Below are 25,211 nucleotides of genomic sequence, written 5' to 3' on the forward strand. Positions count from 1 at the left end.
TCCCGAGGCGTCATTTTGACCCCTACCATTTAAACAAAGTTTTGTGAACTATTATTTCAAAATTTTAAACATTTATTATATTTTTATGTTTGCAAGTTTATAGCCATTTCAGATGCAGAGTTGTAAATAAAAAGAACAAACACAAATTATATCATTTATTGACATATGAACAAATTTCACTGAACTTGGTAACACACAAACAAGTGTAAGCAAGTGACAGGCTTTTCTTTGTTCTAAATTTATAAAAATTTAACTATTCATGCATACAGAAATTTCAGTTACTTCATAGTTAAACAATTGTATTTAGTTTCCTTTAGTACATTTTCCACAGACCATCTTCTTACAAACACTGCATGTGGAAATAGTTTTATTACATTTGCAGAATTTGAGAACTTAACATTTATGGCTCTTCTGTGGCATTTCGTCTTAATTTTCATTCTTTTCATACGTGTCTATGGTCATACAAGGAAAGCGACTCTTTGCATGCCCAGAGCATAGTTCATCTGCAGGCTGCTGAATAATGTCTTCTTTTGATCTTCTTCCCAGCAACAGCCCTAAATACTACAGATGCATTTATTCATGTTAGGTCAAGGATATTGTAGAAGGAGTGCACTGGCCATCTTCTTGAGGAAGCCTTGACTGAATACTGCCTCGCCATTTTGTCTATGTCAACCCTAAATTTGTTTTGTTGTAATAACATACAGTTCGTGGAGCTTTTTCATTTGTATTTATGGTAGCACTAGGATGAAGAGAAGATATTACTAGCATATTTTTTGCTTTTTTCCCTTGATAGACTGTCAACAAAATATCATCATGTTTTAAAACTTTTGCAGAATACAGAGGACTCTTCAAGGACTTCAGAGCATTTACTGCTTTTACTGTTCCTACAATGGAGGTTGATTTTTCTTTCAATTTTTTTGCTAGTTTGAGTGAAGTGAACTAATTCTCTGTAGCGACATTTCTGCCAATCAAAGAAACATTAGATGCGCCACTACATAATCTGAAACCCTTTCATCTTGGGATTGTGCACTATCCGTACCAAGATAAGGGAAACCATTGAGTATATACTTAGTTTCAACATCTACCACAAACCAGTGTTTTCACCCATACTTGTCAGGCTTTGAAGCCATGAATTGTGTAAATGGGCACCTAGTTTTACATGGGAAGAGCTGCTCATCTATTGTTATGTCACTTACAGGTATGTAACACATTGTACATTGTTCTATGAATTTATGAATTTGTTCCAGACAGCAGAAACCAATACAATCATTCTGTAATCATACAGAGCATGTAGATTTCTCATCAACCTCAGGAATCTTGTAATCTCACAGAATCTATTACTGCTTATGGTTTCCGCACAAAATGGTAGGCCCCAGGAATCTGACAATAAATGTGAAGGTCTGTACTTCGGCAAGCACTCACACCACAAGCATAAATAATTGCAATAAATACTTCTAGTTTTTGTGTGGTCATCGACCAGCTGTCATTTTCTACTACTCTGTGTGCCTGTGTTACAGAACATTTCAAGATATGTTTGATTACATAATTGTCGATGAACAAGTGCCAAGCACTTGATACAAGTGCCAAGCACTTGATACAAGTTCATGACTTACATTTCTTTTTGGATGTAGTGTAGGTCCAGGAGATTCTCTCAAAATATTGTGATTAGGAAGATGCCCACCTTATGAATTAGGCAATGCTTCTCTCCATACTGTTCCATCAGGAGCAACTTCTTTATGTCTTTCATCAGGCTATGAAGAAACAATCACTTGTTCTACACTCTGAGAAGCAGGATTATCTCCTCTTCTGTTAATGATTCTTCTCTCTCTATGGAGCATGAATAATAGAACAAATGTAAGAAAGCCACCATAAAATCTAGATTAAGTACAGTAACATTGTATGTAGATAAGAATATGATGATCATAAATTAGCAGCAATAATAATAATATACTTACTAGACTGTAAACTTCCATTATCTATATCTGAAGAATCAGAGTCATTAGTGTTAGATGATTGACCTTCTCTCAATTTCTGTGGTAAAAAATCTGCCTCTGAATTGTCAGAAAAAAGTTCACCACCATCTGAATCACACTCCATAACTCTTTGTAACTCAGCAAGAATCTCTTCAACTCATAATACTGTTTCCATTTCATTTCAATCTCCAGTTCACAATCACCATGAAAGACTGATTGTTTCAAGGGATGATGAACAATGGTGAACAGAGTCCATGTTGTCATTTCATATGACAATAATATGAACGAAAGTAAATTATTGCGCTACAGAGTAAAGTAACCGAGGCTTGAGAATGCATGAGATATGTGTATGGCGTAACTATAAACAAATTACAATTTTTTTCTAAAGGGATGATATGACCCTTCTGGTGTTAAAGGTAAAACTGGAAAAAAGTGATAATCAATTAAGTGAAATGAACTGTTGTTGTTGTTGTTGTTGTTGGTGTGTGTGTGTGTGTGTGTGTGTGTGTGTGTGTGTGTGTGTGTGTGTGTTTTTAATGCAGCCTCTGGCAATAAAGTTCGGTGAATAGTCCTGTAACATTAATGTAAATGAACACTGAACTACAGTTACCTTACTGTCCTTTGAAATAGTCACCTCCCATAACTATGCACCTCTGAACTCTGCAATACATGTCCTGGAAACTTTGCATGAAGTCTTCCTTTGGGATGGTGTTGAAAAGCTGCATTACATTTCGTTGGATGTCAGAATATCATCAAATCTCTTTCCTTTCAAAGCAAGTTTGAGTCGAGGGAATAGGAAGAAGTCTGGAGGATTGAGTTCTGCCAAATATTGTGGATGTTCAAGTTGCACCACTCCTTTTTTTCCAGGAACTGTTTGATGATATTGGCTTGTGTTTGGATGAGTGTTGTTGTGAACAAAACACCAGGAACCTTGTTGTGCATACTCGGGTCGTACCCTGCGTAGATGTTGCATGAAATGGGACGAAATTTCAACATACTGTACAGCGTTCAACATGGTTCGCTCAGGTAGAAATTCCCTGTGGATAATGTCTTGACTATTGAAAAAAATGGTGAGCATCGTTTTGATGTGTGGTTTTTCAGCTCTGACCTTTTTCCGACGAGGTGATGTTGGAGAACCCATTCCTTCGCTGTTCGTTTCAGGTTCATCCTCAGTGACAATACGATTCAAGAAATATGCTGCCACATCCACCGTTTTGACAAAATCCTGTGAAGCCTCTAATGTGCCTGCTTCTGATCATCAGTCAAATTATGTGGCACCAGACGACAACATGTTTTCCTCTTCCGTAACTCCTGGGTAAGGATTTGTCACACGGACTCATGGTTCAGATGCAGTTCATACACTATCATGCGCACAGTTAATCGATGGTCCTTTGTGATTAATGTCGTCGCTTTCTCAATGTTTTGTGTCACTGATGGCAGTCACTGGTCATGCACTATGGGGATCGACAGAAACTTTCCCGGCCTCCTCGAAAACCAGTGAACCACTTGTACACACACTTCATGGTCTGTGCTTGATCCCCATGAACATATACCAGAATTTCACGTGTTTCTTTCGGTGTCTCGCCAAGCTTAAAACAAAACGTTAAATTGATCCTTTGCTGGTTCATTGTCCTGTTCTCAGTTCAGAACCAATGCACTAAACAAGCACTTCATCCAACAGGTCTAACACAAAGCACACACAATGCTCAACTGAACTACGGTGCGGGCAGGTTGTCAACATCAGCAGCTATGCAAGTGTAGCGTTGTTAGTCACCAGTGTTGCCCAATTGATGGTTCTGACTTCATTCACCAAACTTTATTGTCAGAGGTTGTATAATGAAAGTACATGTCAAATAAATAAATGTCACTAAATGTCATGAAAGTAAATGTCACTTGAATCATTCTTCAAAACATAGCTAGCACTTAAAAACCGAAAAGGGTCATTTTCACCCCTCTGGGTGTTATAGTGCTAAGTGATTGATTCCTTCACTTCTAGTAGGTCATTAACCAGCTGCGACTCTTGAGGTTTTATTTTATTTTTCACTGTTTTAGTTTAGCTGGCTTTTCATATGTGCTTTAAAATAAAAGCAGTGTTTGCAATTTAACAACCCATGCAGTTATTGGATGTAAAACCTGAACAGTAAGCTGAAACCAAAAATAAGGAGCAACAAAATCTGAAATATCTTAAAAATTCATTACAGAAAGATAGGCTAAACATTAGTAGGGGGATTATGAAAATTCTTTGATACCTGATGAGACAAATACCGTTTCAGAAAACAAAATTATCTAGGTCAGCGCTGTGTATGAGACCTGTCCACTTGGTAGTTCCAGGCAGCTGAGCACACTCTTAACAACACACAAACTGTTTACTTTCTTTAAAATATAATTACAATTTCATGATCCAGATGATTTTGCTTGAAGATTCATATTAAATGATAATTTTTTTGTCAACTTGACCTTTTGTGATGTAATTATTAGAGTTTTTTGTGTAAAATATATTTAGATACTTTTTTCTTATTTACTGTGAATTTGACACACACATGCAAGAATGAGAATAACAGTCAGTATAAAAGCCCTTCAATGATCATAACTTTTTAAAAATCAATGTCTTTTTATGAAAGTTTCATTAATTACATAACATTATCAGTTCATTGACGTACGTATCCCTGTTATTGATTTATCTGGTCAATTATTTCATATGTAGAATGCCAATAAAACAAAAATTACAGAAGATGGAGTATTATTGCACAGCAGTAACTTAGGAATAGAAAGATTCACTTTGAAAACTAGGACATACACGTCTTTCATGATGTGTGTCAAATATGTGTAACCTCAGTCTGTTATTACGCACATCCCCAGAATTTCATGCATAAAATTTATGCTTGAATTCTGCCAGCATATAAATGCAACAGGAAAAAGAAAATTTCCATGTGTCACGATTGTGTAGATATTGGCTGAATTAGATCAGCACATATCTTTGATACCCGGAGCTATATGAAGAGTAATCGTTTGCATTATTTTTTCTTTTTAAACAAATCTAATTGTTTGTGTGTTTAAGTTGTATGTGATGCATAAAAATAAAAAAAATAAAAATTATGATGGAAAATCCAGGATGGATTGTAACAATATTATGAAAAGTAGAGTTGCTACTCACTGTATAGCAGAGATGCTGAGTCACAGACAGGCACAACAAAAACTGGGTGGTGGGGCTAAGGAAGGGGCTAGGGCAGGGAGGGGGAGGGATAGCAGGGTAGCAGGTAATTAGACACATCATCTTTCTTCTCTCGTTTCTTTTAATTTGTGACTAGTCATCCAGCTTCATCTCCTTCACTTGAATCTTGCATAAACACCACATCAGATGCCACTCATATCCTACAAATAGCGCTATATAGTGAGTGTCAAGTCAAACCAAGCGCATAAAAGGTACAATATGCATTAAAAATAATAAATATTGTGTGGGTAGATAATACATGAAGCTAGAAAAGTATATTTATATTATTAATTGTAAATGCATTCACCACCAAAACTATATGCATTCAGTACTAAATATACAAATGTAGGTACAGGGGAAAGCAGAATGAGTTCTGTGTCTTACATAAGAAAACAGTCTTATTACTTTCCATTAGTACTCGTTTAATGTAATTGCTTGATTACATAATGTACATATTAGAAATACATTTAGATCTGCTATAGGTGGCACACGTGCCAAAAATTGACATTTCTAGCAAACAAATTACATTAATCCAAGAAAAATGTGCATATTATTTATGAGACACCACAGTGCTGGAAGAAATTCATAATTACTACAAAAATTACAATGCATACGATAAAGTGATAAATATCATTTCCTCTTGTATACATAACCTTTCAGACACACTCCCACATCAGTCATTATAGATACATATTTGTTTTTCACAATGTTAATGAACAAAATTGATTTTGACAATATATTGAAACCGATTCTTAACATTTCCGTGCGTTTATCTACATTTTATACCAGCAAACTGAAATATGCTTAAGAAAGGCTAATCCTAGAAATGGCTACTAAGATACTATTATATACAAAATATGAAATCATAATGCAACATCTGAAATGTGGCCTGCAGTGTATGCTGTAAAAAGTGCTCCATTAACTGTAACAACTCCCCCCCCCCCCCCCCCCCCCCGCTCCCCCCACCTGTGCACTCCCTCTGTCTCCGTCTCTCCCCATCTCTCCCCCTTGCTCTCCCCCCTCCCTTACCACCTCCCCCCCCCCCCCTCCATCACCACCTCCCTCTCCGTCACCACCCTTCTCCCTCCAGAACTCTTTTCTACTTAACTTTCAAAATAATGAATTTAAACTACAAAAATATTACAGAAGAATAAGCATAACTTAATAGCACTAATGTCGTACTATGAAATGACATGAGAATTGAAAGATTAGTTATGGAAATGAAATATTTTATATTTCATGGTTTGCATTAAATGTTTGTGTCATATTGTTTCTTTGACAAATCTCAATCAGTTACATTACAATAGAATTACATGCATAGAGCAAACTTTATACTTGATGTAGAAACATTTGAAAGCAACACCTGTACACAACCAGCATACTTCATAAAAACAATACACACTGCCATATTCACAGTTGAGGTCTCCCAGTAAAGTTGTGGATTGCCAATATCCCAAACAGGGCATTCTGAGTACATTATTTATGAATCACAACTATATCTATGATGCCATTTAAATTGGCACATTTTTCTGGATGTGTAGACACGGCATATTGCAGTATTTCCTGCTTGATGGCAACTTCTTTCAACTTCTCAATTCTATAAGCTTTCCCAACAGCTGTATACTTTAGGTCATTCTATTTTATATCAAACGCTATCAGGTTTGGCAATCCACTTTGCCATCTTCAGGCCCCATACACTTTATTTGTACCAACAAGCTTATCATTTGGTGGCATAAAACTGGAACCGTGAATCTGAATCGTTATGCAACTGATTCATACAAAAAGGTCACACCGACTGAGTTGGGAACATAGGATGTATTGCAAGGAAAGTTCCCACCTGTGCAATTCAGAAAAGCTGGTGTTAGGGAAGGATCCATATGGCACAGGCTGTGAAGCAGTCATTGAAATGAAGGCTGTCATGTTTGGCAGCATGTTCAGCAACAGGGTGATCCATTTGTTTTGGGGCCACAGTTTGTCGGTGGTTGTCATGCCCATGTAGAATTCAGCACAGTGGTTGCAGCTTAGCTTGTAGATCACATGACTGGTTTCACAGGTAGTTCTGCCTTTGATGGGATAGGTGATGTTCATGACTGGACTGGAGTAGGTGGTGATGGAAATATGTATGAGACAGGTCTTGCATCTAGGTCTATTAAAGGGGTATGAGCCATGAGGTAAGGGGTTGGCAGTAGGGGTTGTGTAAGGATGGATGAGTATATTTTTTATGTCCAGTGGACAGCAGAATACCACTGTGGGAGGGATGGGAAATACAGTGGCCAGGAAATTTCTCATTTCAGGGCATGACGATGGAAGTTGAAACCCTGGCAGAGAATGTAATTCAGTTGCTCCAGTCCTGGGTGGTAGTGAGTTAGGAGGAGAATGCTCCTCTGTGGCCGGATGGTGGGACTTCGGGAGGTGATGGGAGAGGTAGTAAAGATAAGGTATGGGAGATTTGTTTGTGTAGATGGGTGGGAGGATAATTACAGTCTGAAGGCTTCAGTGAGACCCTCAGTATATGCAATGACCACAGGTGGCTAGGTTGTATGGAAGGGACTTCATGGTGTGGAATGGGTGGCAGCTGTTGAAGTGGAGGTATTGCTGGTGGTTAGTAGGTTTGATACAGATGGAGGTGCTGATGTAGCCATCTTTGAGGTGGTGGTCAACATCTAGGAATGTGGCTCATTGGGTTGAGTAGGACCAGGTGAAGCAAATGGGGGAGAAGTTGTTGATGTTCTGGAGGAATGTGTAGAGGGTGTGTTACCCCTACCACTACCCACACTCCTACCTTCTACGTGCTTCCTAAAGTCCATAAACCTAACCACCCAGGACGCCCCATTGTGGCCTGTTACTGTGCCCCCACTGACAGAATCTCTGCTCTCATAGACCAACAGCTTCAACCTACCCTCCTATGTGAAAGATACCAACCATTTCCTCCACCAGCTCTCCACAGTTCCCATCCCTTTACCACACTGTGCCCTGCTCATCACTATTGATGCCACCTCCCTGTACACAAACATTCCTAATACTGCTATTGAACGCTACCTTTCTCAATGTCCGATGGATTCCAAACCAACAACTTCCTTCCTTGTCACCATGACCAGCTATATCCTCACCCAAAATTACTTTTCCTCTGGAGGCATTACCTACAACAAATCTGGGGTAAAGCTATGGCACCCGCATGGCACCATCCTATGTAAACCTAATCATGGACCATCTAGAGGAATCTTACCAAAAAACTGATAATCCTAAACCTCTCACATGCTTCAGATTCATATCAGTATCTCCATCCATATCACACCTACTAACCACCAGCAATACCTCCACTTCGACAGCTGCCACCTGTTCCATACCAAGAAGTCCTTCTGTGAAACCTAGCCACCTGTGGTCATCGCATCTGCAGTGATGAGCAGTCCCTCTCAAAATATACTGAGAGTATCACTGAATCCTTCACAGGCTGTAATTATCTTCCCAACTGTGTACAAAACCAACTCTCCTGCACCAAGTCTCCTACCACCTCCCAATATCCCACCATCCGGCGACAGAGGAGCATTCCCCTCATAAATCACTACCACCCAGGATTGGAGCAACTGAATTTTATTCTGTGTCAGGGTTACGACTACAACTCGTCGGCCCTGAAATGATAAATGACCTGCCCACTATCTTTCCCACCTCTCCCACATGGTATTGTGCCATTCACCAAACCTACACAATATACTCGTCCATCCTTACACAACCCCTGCTCCCAACCTCTTACCTCATGGCTCATACCCATGTAATAGACCTAGATGCAAGACCTGTCCCATACATCCTCCCCTCACCACCTATTCCAGTCTGGTCACAAACATCACCTATCCCATCAAAGGCAGGGCTGCCTGTGAAACCAGCCGTGATCTACAAGCTAAACTGCAACCAGTGTACTGCATTCTATGTGGGCATGACAACCAACAAGCTGTCAGCCCACACAATGGCCACTGACAAACTGTGGCCAAGAAACAAGTGGACCACCCTGTTGCTGAACACACTGCCGAACATGACATCCTTCATTTCAATGACTGCTTCACAGTCTGTGTCATATGGATCCTTCCTACCAGCAGCAGCTTTTCTGAACTGTCCAGGTGGGAACTTTCCCTGCAATACATCCTATGTTCCCATAATCCTACTGGCATCAATCTTCGTTAGTCACTGTCCTCATCTGTCAAACCCTTCCGTGTTCCCATTCCAGCACTACACAGCTGTCATTCCACCATCACACCCAGTCTTTTTACTTCTCTCCTTTTCCGCTACTTCCTTCCCCCCCCCCCCCCCCCCACCTCCTTACTAACCGTCTAACCTGCAGCACTTCACTGTCTGCCACCCCCACCATACTGTCTCTCCCCCTCTCCACCTCAGCCTCCTTCTTACCTACCCCCACCCAGTCACCACTCCCATCATGCGTTGGTGCTGCTGTTCACAGTGTGGTTTCAGTTGCCTGAGACTGCAGTCATGTGTGAGAGTTGCATTTGCATTTCTTTTTTAGTTAGTTCTCTCTCTCTCTCTCTCTCTCTCTCTCTCTCTCTCTCTCTCTCTCTCTCTCTCTGTGTGTGTGTGTGTGTGTGTGTGTGTGTGTGTGTGTGTGTGTGTGTGTGTGTGTGGTGTTGTTGTTGTTGTTGTTGACAAAGGCCCTAATGGCTGAAAGCTTTATTTGTGACCGTCTTTTTTGTTGTACCGATCTGTGGCCCAGAATCTCCACTATATGGTGAGTAGCAACTTTCTTTTCCACAATATTGTTGTGTTTCTTTTCCCTATTTGTGAATCTTTACTTAATGCTCCTTCTGAAACACTCAGCTACATTTGGTTCTTCAGATTTATCCAGGTCCCATGTTATTAATAACATTCTTTTCTGCTGTTTCCTTAATTTTTACCTGCTGTACATAATAAATAAATTATGGTTAGAGTCCAAATCCGCTCAGGAAATTTTGCAGTTTTCATTCTGGTATTGGAATTTCTTTATCACTGTGCAATTAAAATTGAGGTGGACAGGAGATATAGTTAGGTGGATAGTCGATGGAACAAGGAAATACTTTCCTGTAACCACAAATAGCCATTTTATTTGTTCTTTGAACTTTATTATAATAAGAACTGTGTGTTTTAATGTGTGTGTTGAAGAGTTTGGGTAGTAGAAGCTGTAATGGGCAAAGCTAACATCTGGATGAGGAATTGAGCTTATGTGCAATGGTGCATGGGAGATAGATAACAGCATGAAGCAGGGACTGCCTGTGGTGGCAAAATACAGAGGGTCTTTTACAGTAGGTGTGAAAGCCCTACAATAATGTTGAAAAGTGCTAGTAAATCGGGTCTCTGGTGGAGTTACGATAGACACAACAGGCCAACAGTGGATAAAAAGGAGCTTTCAAAAATGGAACAAGACTCAGAATAAAGACTGGGTCTAAAGGCAGAAGACACAGCAATGGACATGGATTACAATTTGCAGCATGGAGTGTACATACTTTGAAAAGGGATGTGGAAGAACCTTATGACATTATGGAATGAAAAAAGCTGGGTGTTTCAAAGATGGCTGAAACTAGGTGAAGATGCAAAGGAAGATGTGAACTGAAAAACGGGTTAGGCTGTACTGGATAGGCAGCAAGGTGAATGAGTAAATGATAAAAGACCAATGTATCATTGAGGGGGAAAGCAGTAATTTTATAAAATATCTGTGTCCTACAGACAGGTTGCACATCAGAGGAAAAAGAAAAGCTTTTACACAGTAAGAGATGATTGTAATGGGAGATAAAGTTCACGTAGAGAGACATGGATATGAAAATGAACTTGGAGCAAATGTCTGATATAGCAGAAACAAGGGACATGTAAGATGATTGAACTCTTCCAACAGATATTGAATGAGGGTTGGAACTTACAGTTTAATAAGAGAGAAAGCCATAAATTAACATGGTACAGAAGTGATTGATCTAAAATATGAGTAATCGATTATACGTTAGAAAATGAGAAACATAATAGGCATTTAGGTAATACCATCAGAGGCCTTAGACGATGATTATCAGTTGTTAGTAATCATTATCTGAGAAATAAAGGAGGAAAAAATAACAGAAAACCAAGATACATGAATGAGTGTGGAAGTTTAAAGAAGCAGAGCTGAAGACATAATAGCAGAAGAAAAAAAGGGGAAAAAAAGGTGCCTCTGAGTGAGCTGCTAACTGTGGAAGAAGACTGGAGGACTTTTAAGAACACACCACTAGAAGCAGCAGAGGAAGTGTGTGCAAGAAATATTAATAAAAGGAGATACAAGGAGGCCCCTTGGCAAAATTATGAAGTTAAAGATGCAGTTTTGAAGGATAATTAGCTATTTAGAGTACAGTTCTAACAAATAACACCAGAAGCAAGAAAAAATATGGAGTGACAAAGAGGAGGCACAAAAAATTTAGAGGAAAAGAAAGTGGATGGTAAATGGACCACAGTTACAGAACAAGGTAGTATAGGGGATAGGAAAATATTGTACAGAATGATCAGAAATAGGAGGAATGGCAGAGATTGTCAAAATGGTTGATAAAGATGGGATTGATGTAAGAGGATCTCTAGAGATCTGTGGAAGACAAATTTGGATGATTTGCTGAATGCAGATGGACCATTGGAGGAAACAGAGCTCTGGATGAAATAGAGACAGATCTGTAGATTGAAAAATATCTAATGTGGATATAGTAGAGGAAACACTGAATAATTTGAAAGGAGAAAAGGCATTAAAGTAGGATGAACCAAGAGTGGAAATGATCAGAGCAGTAGAAGAGTTGGGGACATGATGGCTATACGGACTTATGAGAGCAGCTTGGAAGGAAATGAGAACATCTGAAGACGAGAAGTAGGGCATAGGTGTACTCTTCAAGAAGGGTGACAGAAGGATCTAAAAACCTAAGGGCAGTACCCCTATGTTCCACTGTGCAAAAATTTATGGGAAGATTAAGGAGAGATGAATCTGGAAAATAGGGAGAAAGCAGCTGTGTATTTTCAATGGGACAGCTGCAGGACCATGACCTTAAGTATGGGAGAGAGCTACATGGCTGGGTTTTTTACCCCCCTGGATTCAGAGAAATCATATGACACTGTAAAGTTTGGGAAGCACTAAGAAGGGTAGAGAAGCAGATTGTTCTGAGGGTAAAAGAAATGTGAGTTGTGTGAGAGGACAGGAAGAGTAACACAGAGAAGCAGTCTGGAATACAGAAGTGTGCCTCTCCATTACTTTTCATGGTGGTGATGGATTCCACGTTATAAAATTTATTATGAATGAGATCTGTTGAACGCTTAATTAATTAGTGACAAGATAGATACGAAACAGGAAGACAGTATTGGTGTTTGCTGGTGATTTGATGTGGTGGTGTTGGAGGGGGTGAGGGGAAGGTAACAACTCAGAGGAAATACAGAGGCAATTACAAAGGCTATTCAGAAAATAACCAACCTTATTTTTTGTTGTTGCAACCAACTTTGGCGTCGGGCTGCACATGCTTCCTATGTTTGGAGGCATATGTAATGCAAGTGCATCCCTATTTTTTTTTTCCATGACTGGGGAAACCTCCAGTAGTTGTTGACAAGTGAATATGTGTAAGTGGTAGTTGTCTGATTTGTATATTATTTGGCAAAATGATAGAAAAAGTGGACCAAAGTTATTGCATCAAATTTTAAGCTTGGCCATTCTGAAGCTGAAACAGTCCGCAATATTTGATAAGTGGACAAAGCAGTGGGTACTACACAGATAATGGACTGGTGAAACTGCTTCAAAGATGGGTGCTCACCAGTGAGGAGTAAAGCACATTCAGAAAAGCCCTCACATCCACAAATAAGGTTGTTATTGATCACAGGATAGACAAATCATGAACAAGGAACTTGCAGACAAGGCTAAAATTAGTACTGAATCCATTCATTCCATTTTTACGGGAACATTTTGGCCTCAGGAGGATCTCAGCAAAATTTACGCCAAAGTTGCTAACATCTGAGCAGTAGCAACTTGGTTTGGAAATCACACAGTACATGATGGATACTGTGAATAGTAATCACGACTTTCTTAGCACAGTGGTTAATGGTGATGAATCCTATGTTTATGAATACGACCCAGGAACAGAAATTCCAGTCATCAAAACAGAAGCATCCATCATCCTCTTGACCTAAAATAGCTGAGGAAGGTCTGCAGCAATGTGAAAGATATGCTGACCATCTTTTTTTTACCTCCAGTGGTGTGGCCCATCATGAGTACACCCCAGAAGGTACTAAAGTCAATAAGGAGTGTTACCAAGGGGTTCTACATGGCCTTTGTGAAGCAGTGAGGTGCAAATGGCCAGATTTGTTGGCAGCAGGTTGTTGGCGCATCCACCACAATAACACACCTGGTCATCATTATCAATTCAGACCTTTTTTGCCAAACACAATGCGGCTATGGTTTGTCATTCTCCTTATTTTCCTGACCTAGTATTGAATGTTTTCTGACTTTCCTCTAAGCTGAAAAAGACTGAAAGGGACGAGATTTCAGAACACAGAAGACATTCTGCAGAATTCAAAGGAGAATCTGCACACCATACCAAAAAGGACTTTCAAGTGATGCTTCCAGCAGTGGCAACAGCATTGGGAGAGGTCTATAGAAGCTGAATGGGAATACTTTGAAGGTGACTAGTGTCAAGCAATTATATCTGAATTAAAATTGATGTTAAAAGTTTGATACTTTTTGAACAGCCCTCATGGATCTGTGGCGAGGTGGTCTGCAAGAGTATAGTCTAAATTTGGTGCAAAGTAGTATGAGAAAAATGTTACGCAAAGATGTAAGAGACAGTGGTCACAACAAGAAAGAAGGGTGGACCTATGGTAAGCATGACACTGGGTAGGGAGCATCTGAAAATGGTGGAACGTTTCAAATACCTGGGGGAATGTAATAGAAGAAAATGTAAGAAATGACAAAGAGACAAGTGAACGTGCAAGACAAGCTGATAATTTGTGAGAACTATAAGGTGAACAATAGAGAACAAAGAAGTCACTCAGAAAAGCAAGAAAGTGATATACCAAATGTATTATTACCAGTTTTGTTATATGCGGCAGAAACCTGTAGGAAAGGGGAAAAATAAGACTTGAACAAGTGAAGTGGCAGGTTTATACACTCCTGGAAATTGAAATAAGAACACCGTGAATTCATTGTCCCAGGAAGGGGAAACTTTATTGACACATTCCTGGGGTCAGATACATCACATGATCACACTGACAGAACCACAGGCACATAGACACAAGCAACAGAGCATGCACAATGTCGGCACTAGTACAGTGTATATCCACCTTTCGCAGCAATGCAGGCTGCTATTCTCCCATGGAGACGATCGTAGAGATGCTGGATGTAGTCCTGTGGAACGGCTTGCCATGCCATTTCCACCTGGCACCTCAGTTGGACCAGCGTTCGTGCTGGACGTGCAGACCGCGTGAGACGACGCTTCATCCAGTCCCAAACATGCTCAATGGGGACAGATCCGGAGATCTTGCTGGCCAGGGTAGTTGACTTACACCTTCTAGAGCACTTTGGGTGGCACGGGATACATGCGGACGTGCATTGTCCTGTTGGAACAGCAAGTTCCCTTGCCGGTCTAGGAATGGTAGAACGATAGGTTCGATGACGGTTTGGATGTACTGTGCACTATTCAGTGTCCCTTCGATGATCACCAGTGGTGTACGGCCAGTGTAGGAGATCGCTCCCCACACCATGATGCCGGGTGTTGGCCCTGTGTGCCTCGGTCGTATGCAGTCCTGATTGTGGCGCTCACCTGCACGGCGCCAAACACGCATACGACCATCATTGGCACCAAGGCAGAAGCGACTCTCATCGCTGAAGACGACACGTCTCCATTCGTCCCTCCATTCACGCCTGTCGCGACACCACTGGAGGCGGGCTGCACGATGTTGGGGCGTGAGCGGAAGACGGCCTAACGGTGTGCGGGACCGTAGCCCAGCTTCATGGAGACGGTTGCGAATGGTCCTCGCCGATACCCCAGGAGCAACAGTGTCCCTAATTTGCTGGGAAGTGGCGGTGCGGTCCCCTACGGCACTGCGTAGGATCCTACGGTCTTGGCGTGCATCCGTGCGTCGCTGCGGTCCGGTCCCAGGTCGACGGGCACGTGCACCTTCCGCCGACCACTGGCGACAACATCGATGTACTGTGGAGACCTCACGCCCCACGTGTTGAGCAATTTGGCGGTACGTCCACCCGGCCTCCCGCATGCCCACTATACGCCCTCGCTCAAAGTCCGTCAACTGCACATACGGTTCACGTCCACGCTGTCGCGGCATGCTACCAGTGTTAAAGACTGCGATGGAGCTCCGTATGCCACGGCAAACTGGCTGACACTGACGGCGGCGGTGCACAAATGTTGCGCAGCTAGCGCCATTCGACGTCCAACACCGCGGTTCCTGGTGTGTCCGCTGTGCCGTGCGTGTGATCATTGCTTGTACAGCCCTCTCGCAGTGTCCGGAGCAAGTATGATGGGTCTGACACACCGGTGTCAATGTGTTCTTTTTTCCATTTCCAGGAGTGTAGATGTTGAATAGAGATAACAAAAGTGCAAAAAGAAATACAGAAGTGTTAGGGGCATAACAATTGTGGAACCCCTAAAAGAGAAGAATGAGGAAAACAGATTAAATTGGTATCGGCATATGGAGAGAGTGGAAGACTCAAGGATACCAAAGAAGATGCAAGAGATGAAAGCGGAGAGCAAGAAACCAAAGGAAGGACAAAGGGACAACTGGCTAAAAACAGTGGGAAAAAGCGTTTGGAAGAATGAAGAAGAATGGGCCAAAGTAATGATAGAGAGGTAGTGGCAAGAAGGAAAAAGATGGAGAGAATTGTGTTCAAAACAGATCCTGCAAATGGCAGGAAACTGTACATTTTGATAGTGATGAGGAGGAGGAGGCGGCGGCTAGTCCAATCCTAAAATTATCCAGAAAAGTGTTCAATAAGCATGTGACAATTTCCATACAGAACTTTCTTTGTTGACCAATAGTGAATAATGCTTCATTGTAGTCTTCAGAGCTTTTATGTGCCTGTTAGTACTCTACAGAAGCTATTAGCTTATTAAAAAATCTTCAGTGTTCATTGTACTGCATCTTTTTGAGTACTGTGAAGTTGTAGACAGTATTTTTGTAAAAAATTTGTGAAACTGAAGTTTGATCAATTGTATGTTTCTTATTGGCATAAGCACCCTACTTATTAAGTCGAAATGCTTGCCATAGTGCAGATAGGTTCTTAACAAGAACAAAAATTTGGGAAAGAAAGGAAAATCATTCACAAAATTTCTTGTAAACCCTGACCGTGTGTTCAGCAGACATACCTTTTGGTGACAGATTAATTAATTTCTCATCATATTGTTCAAGAAATCAAAGTGTGAACTGTTGTACTGTTGTTTTAAAGTATCATACACTAACATGTTTGTATGGTTATGTGAAATTATATTAATTTTCAGGTGGGAACTGCGTGTAATGGTGACACCAAACTCCATATCAAGACCTTTGAACAACACTGGCTGACATAGGGTAACTTGTTCATTATGCTGTTATAACTCGGTCAGTGTGGCTGAATAGGGCAAGACTGTTCTGTTGTCAAGTTATAAGTATCAGATTACTACTGAGAATGTAAGTCTTGTGAAATAAATTGTGTGTGTGTGTGTGTGTGTGTGTGTGTGTGTGTGTGTGTGTGTGAGGGGGAGGGGGAGAGAGAGAGAGAGAGAGAGAGAGAGAGAGAGAGAGGTTTGGTGTGAGTTTACGTTAGGTACAAAACTTGTGACATATTGTTGTTGTTTGAAAAGACTTGCTGACATTGTATGAAGATACACTGTTGAAATTGCAGCCACTACGTGATGTCTCTTTATACATAAATACGTGTCATCAGGTTATATTGTTGAATCTCTGATGTTATTGATGTGATGTGCAGTTGTAATGCAGTTTTTGTGTGTAACTTTCAGTAATTTGGGTGTACTCATTGAATTTTCAGTTGACATAAATAATGTTTAATTCATTTAACATAATGTTGTTTTTGACCCAAAGAAAATGTTTGAAACTTTTTTTTTACTGTTAAACAATTGTTATGAACTCTGTTATGCTATAAAGTCTAAAACGTGTACAGCTAATAACTAAATCACACTTAATTCTTCAGTATTTGGTTTATATAACTATTAGCAGGAACAAAATATATATTGCTGATGTGAAAATCAGATGTAATTCACATAAAAACTGTTTTTTATTGTGTCCTTTCACTTTAATAAATAGATTGCAGTAGTGCAGAGTTTGTATTAAGACTTTATAAGGTACAGCCTCAACCTCAGAAGAAAATGTGATATTTAAAAGAAACATATAGCTCAGAATTAAGTGATCCTTCTTTATGTAGAGACTAGATATGAACCTTCAAATGGCAGTTATCAAAAATTCTGTTTATCATCAATCACAAGAGATATTTTAAATGTTGAAAGTGCAGTGTATGTGTGTGAGATTTTTCTGTTTTATTTCCATTATCTTTTGTTGCTGACTGGTTTGAAATTTGAGAAAAGTTACTTCTATTTTACTTCATGTCATTGCTTCATACCAGCATTCTCTTTTAGTCACCTGCATTATACAGGTATCTTTAAGATGCGTGACAGGCTAGATGCCAAAGATAGGGATCTACTAGAATGGTTTGCATGAGACTGTGTATGACAAAAAATTATAATATGTATTTTGTTGAGAAACTCAAATTGTTAGTCTCAAAAGAGAGATTGTTTTTATTTTGCTGCAAGGACTATTTGCAATCATACTTAGTGGAAGAAAGGAAAATTATATCAATAGGGGATGCAAAAATTAATACAGATTGAACACAAGCTATCTATATGAGAAGTGAATAGATGATTATCAATATACATACTGTAAAGCAAGAATCTCCAAACTTTTGTGTGTAAAAGTGATTTTGACAGATGATTGATACCATATATATATTTTATTCCTCTTGCTTTTGTAAGAAAGTGACTGACAGTTGCACAGTACTGGTAGCCATGAAATTTGTAGAAAGACCTCTTGGGTGTTAGTTTGATGAAAGTGAATGTACATGACTGCATTCAGAATGTGATCAGTAGAGAAAACATGTGTGAAACAAACAGAATTCTCTCTCAGTGCACATGTGTGTATGAGAGAGAGAGAGAGAGAGAGAGAGAGAGAGATGTGAATGGTATTTTCCTTTACAAAGTGCAGTAATGACTTGAGACATGTCATCATAAATGTGATACATGGAAATAAAGTAACTGAGGGTAAAAGTGACATTTATTTTCTCTTAACTTTAATGTGTTACGTTTGCATATTCTTTCTTTCTTTCTTTTTTTTTAACAAAATAGTTTTTTGAACCTTGTAGCTACTTTCTTTTCTCAATATGATTACTTGAAATCCACTTCTAAAGACATTGTCATCAACTAGGCACCATTCTGGGGGAAAAATTTAAAAAAACTGTATCAGTTTGTGCTGTTCATAATTACTGTACTGCTGTGTGACATATCTAGATAGATGTTTGTAACATGGATAATATGTGTATTCAGCTTGATTTACTATAATTACAGTAGACTAACAACAACAACATATTATATTTCAATGAAAATAGTCTACCTGTTAACTGGTAACCCGAGATTTGTTACCACAATAAAACAATGTTTTTCTTGGTAATTGTTACTTTTTTCTATTAAAGTGATAACTAAATATTCCATTATATTGTAGTATTTGAAGCTATGTAGAGGACAGAAATTTGTACAGTGTAATTTGAAACTGTGAAGCTTGTATTTCTTCTTTCACAGTTGATATTGTAGCTCAGGCACTGAAACGTATGTGATTTATTTCATTTCTAAATGTTCTAATTTTTATGGTGTACATTACAAATATATAATTTAACAACTAATGTTAGAAATTAAAATTTTGAATAGTGACAATATTCAAGGAAGCGTTACTCACAGGTTGTAGGTATTAATAATGGCAATGCAACATAAAAGTGGCATGCTGGTCATGTAATTGCCATAACCACTGCCGAATTCACCTTCAGCTTGTTGAGAAATACGTGTGTAATATTTGAGCTGAGATACAAAAATGGAAGTAAGTTTTTATCTCTGCTATTGGTGTTCCACTGCATTTGGCAGTCTCACCCACATATCATGGACTGTAGAGCACAGTATGGCCAGGAATCAGTAACATCATTCCTGCTTTTGATATTATGTTACCACCAACAGACTAGTTACTGATTTAACTCATTTTTATACTCAGAACAGCCCATCAAACCACAGACAGAAATAATTTTTTAACATTTTGAGAAACTCCCTACACTTAATCCTCAGTCCAAAGTTGGGTGGCAACAATTCTTCTCCACTCCTATCTGTACCCTATTAGCCTCTTAATTTTCTCATATGGGCCATCTTCTACATCATCTGTTATCAGGCTAGAGTGTTGCACTCTAGGTTCTCATCTTCCTCTCTTACCTTGACTCATTCCTTCCATTACATTAATTAGAAAACTATCAGGACAGCTGAGATGGTCAATTAATTGATCTCTTCTTTTCCATACTGTTGGTAGCTGAAAACTTTTTCGCCTATTTTTCTAAGAATTTCTTCATTCTTGAACTTTGCTGTCCACAAGATAATTTTGATCTTTCTCTAGCACCACATTTCAAATATCTCCCAAAGTTGCTTATGGTATGTATCCACAGATCCACATTTCTGAACGGTATAAAGCCATACTCCAGACAGAGCTCAGTAAATCTCAATACAGTCTCCATTTTCATGTACCTTGATGGAAACAGCACTATTCTCCTTGTAATAGGGTACCCTGTATCCTATGCTATACCTGCTCTTCTGACCTCCAAGGAGGCCATTGCCACTTTCCCTCTCCTCCTGCTTCGTACCATATGGGGAGATAGATGTCAGGATTTTTCTTTAATTGTCTCAAGGACCATAATGACATATCCAAGAATCTCAGAAATAACACCACTCATCTCAGTTACATTCCTACCTCACTCAGATGTTGACTATGGACAAATTTCTTAGACATTTGTTACCAATATTCTCATTTTAACATGTCTACTGTAAACACCAGATATCAGTTACACCATTATCTTGTTCTTAGATGACTTATAAAGTATCTGACGACAGACAGCATCACATGTGAGAGTCTTACTGTATGGGTCATAGTACCTTTTCATTGCTTGCCTAATTTTCCTGTCAAACCTATTGTCAGCCCAAACCTGCTTCATTCCATGCTTTGTGAACCCATAACTTCCAGTGCAGGACATGGTCATACACTTATCGGTTTTAACTTCAACAAAAGCACTTCACTCCTTCTTTGTTCATGAAATCATAACTTATAGGAAAATAGACGCTCTGTACAATTGCATAATGCATTTCAAAGCCAAGTGGGATTTTTTAATTCTTCAGTTACAGAGCTGCCACTCAAATTTCTAACACTGTATAAGAAAAACTGACCTTTAATACATTTTTGGTTTCAGACATTTGCTCTGTCTGATGGCCCACTTCCCTTATCTTCCCATTGTTCATAACTTCAGTCTAGCCACATAATATTTTTCCTCTCTCATCTTATCTTAATAAAGCTTGTTTTAACATTAAAAAGAACTGTTATCTTGAAAAGCAAATGAAAGGGATGGATTGCTGCCCACAACATAGAGGAAGTACTGTCTTCTTTCAGTGTGTGTAGCTGCCACTCAATGCCTCTTCTGTGTGGCGGCTAACAATCTAAACATTTCAGTTGGTGTTATTCCATCCCAGATTTTCCATTGTTAGACCAGTTTTCTAATTAGGCAACTGTATTTTATTATAGTACATGTTGTGTTAACACACAAATTATGAATGAAATTTTCTGTTGCTCCTACTTATATAAAACACAGCATTATAGGTTTCCATTTTTATGTGTGTCATCAGTGGGTAGAGAGGCTGCTAAAGCTAGTTCTTGTCATACAAGCAGAAAAAGTAATCTTTATAAATGAAACAGTTAGGATCCACACACATGCATACAACAGGTTGTAAATAGATCATCCTGATTATGTTTCTTTCCTTTTTTTTCATCTATTGTTAGGTCAGAGAATACAAGTTGAGCCTCATACTGTCATTCTGGATGTGCTTCTGTCAGATTTATGTCATTGAATTAGTTTCCTGTCCTGTACCTCACTTTGCAGTGTAGCACCTACTCAACAACTGTTCCACAGCCTGCTTTAAAAGCAAATTTCATTAGGAAATGGCTTACTAGGCTTCCACTGTTTTAAAAATTTATAGCTTCCTTTTTTAAATACAAAGTACTGTGTAACTGCTGATTTACATTCTTCTTGTTGGTGTACCATAATGTTCTTTACAGCATGCAGCAATATTGCAGGTACAATATTTATGCTATTATGAATGTATTTCATAATTAATGTTACTAATAGGGTAGATTAAAAATCTACTCACCAAGTGGCGACAGCACACACACACACACACACACACACACACACACACACACACACACAGAGAGAGAGAGAGAGAGAGAGAGAGAGAGAGAGAGAGAGAGAGAGAGAGAGGAGGTTATAATTAGACAAGCGGCTCCTTCAGGCAGAAAGGTTGAAGGAGAAGAAAGAGAAGTGAAGGAAAAGGACTGGAGAAGTCTTAAGAGAATGGGTAAACTTTGGAAAAGTTACCCAGAACTGTGGGTCAGGAGAGACTTACCAGATGGGATGAGAAGGAAATGTTCCTTTCTTTTTTTTCTATACAAATGACTATTATTAGGTCAGAGAACACAGGTTGTGCCCCATGCTATCATTCTGGATGTGCTTCTGTCAGATTTTTGTCATTGAATTAGTTTCCTTCTCATTCAGTGTGGTAAGCCTCCCCTGACTGGCAGTTCTGGGTGACTTTTAGACCTCTCCAGTCTTTTTTCTTCACCATTCTTCCGTCCACTTCAACCCTTCTGGCTGAAGAAGGACCCACTGGCTCAGAAAGCGTGCCTAATTATAACCTTCTATTATATGTGTTTTGTACCACCACATGGTGGGTAGATTTTTCATGTATCCAATTACATTATATTGATTGTTTTCATAATTAATATTGTGTGCTGTAATCAAAGATTTAATGTCATTCTGTCCCTGTCTCCTGTGTTTGGCATTTCATTTATTTTCTTTTCAGTTAGGTTTCTTTGGATTCATGATGCTTTATGCTATCCTTGTGAAAAGCCAAATAAATGTCCATCAAGACCAGAAACCAAGCTGTAATTAAAATTATTGAGGAGGCATTCAAATATTGAAAGTTTCAGATATTTGAAAGAGAGTTTTACCAATGAATCACATTGAAATAACAGGTTGGAGGTTAGTCATCAGTCGCTATTTATCTGTTAGCTCCACTACCAATTATAGTTCTAATAGATAAATTCATCTAAGAAGTCTAATGTGGTTAGTGGATTAACTACATTACCATGTTGCTGTTGTTCTCGTCACGATTCCTGCATGTGACTGCAATCTTGTGCTATGTATTTTTACTCCTGTTTAAGTATATGTTGTTTACAGCAGAATTGTTGTTGTTGTTATGATGTAGACATTTCTCTACACCATATTGTAATTTTATCACATAGGAGCTTCTGTTTTTACATCCATATTGAAAATGATGCGTTTGATTGACTGGATAACTCGGTGAAAAAAATCACATCATATAACAGAGTTCATGTATCAAGATTCATATTGGTTTCCCTTTTTTTGTTGTGTGTATGAAAACAAGCATGCAGTTATAGCAACAATTATGCCAAGTATTCAGCAAAATTAGTAACTGGTTTACTGCACCTTTCAATTCATAAGAAAACTATCGGCAATGTCTTGTTCACAATATACTTTGAAGGAATCAGCTTTCTACTTAGATCAGCAGATAACGAATTGGCTTCCTATGCTATTGTAAATATATAATTCAAGTACATTCTAAAAAGATACTGCTGATGATAATTTCTGTTTATGCATATGTTCCAAAATTTATGGACAACTTAAGGCTGTAATAAAATAATGATGCAAAATAAAGTTATATGATGTCTATTTTTATGCAATAAAAAGTCTTCATTATAAGTAAATGCAGTTTCATATATGTATAATTCTCATGATGTTGTGTTGTGTAAATAGCTGCCAAGAATGTGAGAAGTTTACTGTTGTATAAATTATTTGTTAATATTTTTTAGTTTATAATTGCAACATGTTCCTGATACCTATAGCTTTATTACAGTAAGATTTGTTCCCTGTCACAATTTTATTCCAGTCAAAGTAAAATGCAAAAATGCAACTTATTCCACAAGTTGATTTGTTTAAGCTAAATTTTGTTCTTTCCAGTCAATTCAGTGTCATTGTTTGGATTCTGTGGTTTGTGTGTCATATTACAGGTTGATGAATCCATTTACTGTATGTTAACATTAAGAAAAAGAATGTATGGGGAGTTCATATCACCATAGAGCTATTGATATAAATTAATTCTTGGAAGTTGCTTGCGTGCTTCCTGTTTTAATTTCAGTTTTTTCTGATTATATTTTGTGCTTTAACATCAAGAAAGCAAAAGTAGTGTCAGTATCCTTATATATTGTTGCAATGTAGTATACATACATGTGGATATCTGCCATAGAATCATTAATTTGTCCATTTAAGAATTTAATTTTTTAATTATCTTTCAGAATAGTTTATCACCAGTTAATTTGTATAATTTGTTTCGTCTCATTAAATTTCCAAAAAATATCAGACTTATTTAAGACAACCATAAAATTGTATCTATGGTGAAATAAATGTGATGTATTGTTTAGATGATTACAGTTGTTATATTTCCCAAGAATATGCTGCTCTTCTGTGTGGCTCAAAATTGATGACATCCTCTTAGGTATAATATTCTGGAGATAAAATAATTGCCCATTTGGATCTGCAGCTGTAGGACTACTCAGAAGGATGTTATCAGGAAAAATGAAATTGATATTCTGTGGATCATTGTATGAAATACTAGATTGCTTAATAGAGGTTTTAAAAAGGAAAGTTAACTGTCTTATGGTAGATATAGTAAGAATTAGTGAAGTAAAGCAGTGGGAAGAACAGTGCTTCTGGTGAGGCGAATAGTGTGTCACAGATAGATAATAAAATAAGGGTAACACATGAGTAGCTCTAATAAAGAATGTGAAAATAGGAATGCATGTAGTAGTGTACTGAACACATCATAGCCAAAATAGACATGATACCATCACCTACCGCAATAGTACAAGTTTAAATGCCTCCCAGCTCTGAGATTGAAAGATTGTGTGACGTGATAAAAGAAATTAATCTGGTAATTAAGGGAGATGAAAAATTAATTGTGATGGGAGACTGAAATTTGATAGTTGCAAAAGAATGAAAAGGAACAGTAGTAGGATAATATGGACTGGAGGAAAGGAATGAGAGGAACCCACTTGGTATAATTTTGCACAGAGAATAATTTAACCAATGCTAATACATGTTTCAAGAATATATAAATAAATAAAAATCATGAAAGAAGGCTGTGCATGTGGAAGAAACCTGGAGAGACAGGAAGGTTTCAGACTGATAATATAATGGTAAGACAAAGATTCAAAATCCGATTTTAAAATGAAAAACAATTTCCAGGTGAACTGCAGATTAAGCCTGAAGAGATAGGAGAAAGATGGGAAATAAAGATGAGACCTGGATCAAGTGGAAGAACTAGAAGTTGTTGAGTGTTTCAAATGGAGCAATAGGCAACAAATGACTGGACAGGGAAAGGAATATAATGTAACAAAATGTTTACCTTTGAGAAATAAAATAATGGAGCAGCAGAAGCTAAAATGAGCAAAAAGACAAATCCTAGCACAAATCCATGGATAATGTAAGATACTGAATTTAAATGATGAAAGCAGAAAATATAAAAGTGAGGCAGGTAAAGGGAATACAGATGACAAAAAAAAATGGCATTGACATGAAGTGAAAAGCAGGTACAGCTAGAAGACAATTGCAAGACTGTAGAAGCATGCATAACTAGGGG

The 25,211-nt window shown here is 38.5% G+C and overlaps 1 protein-coding gene across 3 annotated transcripts in view; it reads left to right on the top strand.

Moving 5' to 3' along the window:
• Window positions 1-24,137, top strand: part of LOC124802452 (kelch domain-containing protein 3) — a 130,560-nt gene extending 106,423 nt beyond the window's left edge. For 2 of the 3 annotated variants that reach the window (XM_047263237.1, XM_047263238.1), the window contains exon 9: window positions 16,656-24,137. In XM_047263237.1, coding sequence (XP_047119193.1) covers window positions 16,656-16,719 — 64 coding nt within the window. In that variant the 3' untranslated portion in view covers window positions 16,720-24,137. The remainder of the gene's footprint in view (window positions 1-16,655) is intronic. The other variant, XR_007017122.1, reaches the window with a different exon arrangement.
• The last annotated feature ends 1,074 nt before the right edge of the window (window positions 24,138-25,211 follow it).

This window comes from Schistocerca piceifrons, chromosome 6, assembly GCF_021461385.2.
Source record: "Schistocerca piceifrons isolate TAMUIC-IGC-003096 chromosome 6, iqSchPice1.1, whole genome shotgun sequence".
Lineage (NCBI taxonomy): Eukaryota > Metazoa > Arthropoda > Insecta > Orthoptera > Acrididae > Schistocerca > Schistocerca piceifrons.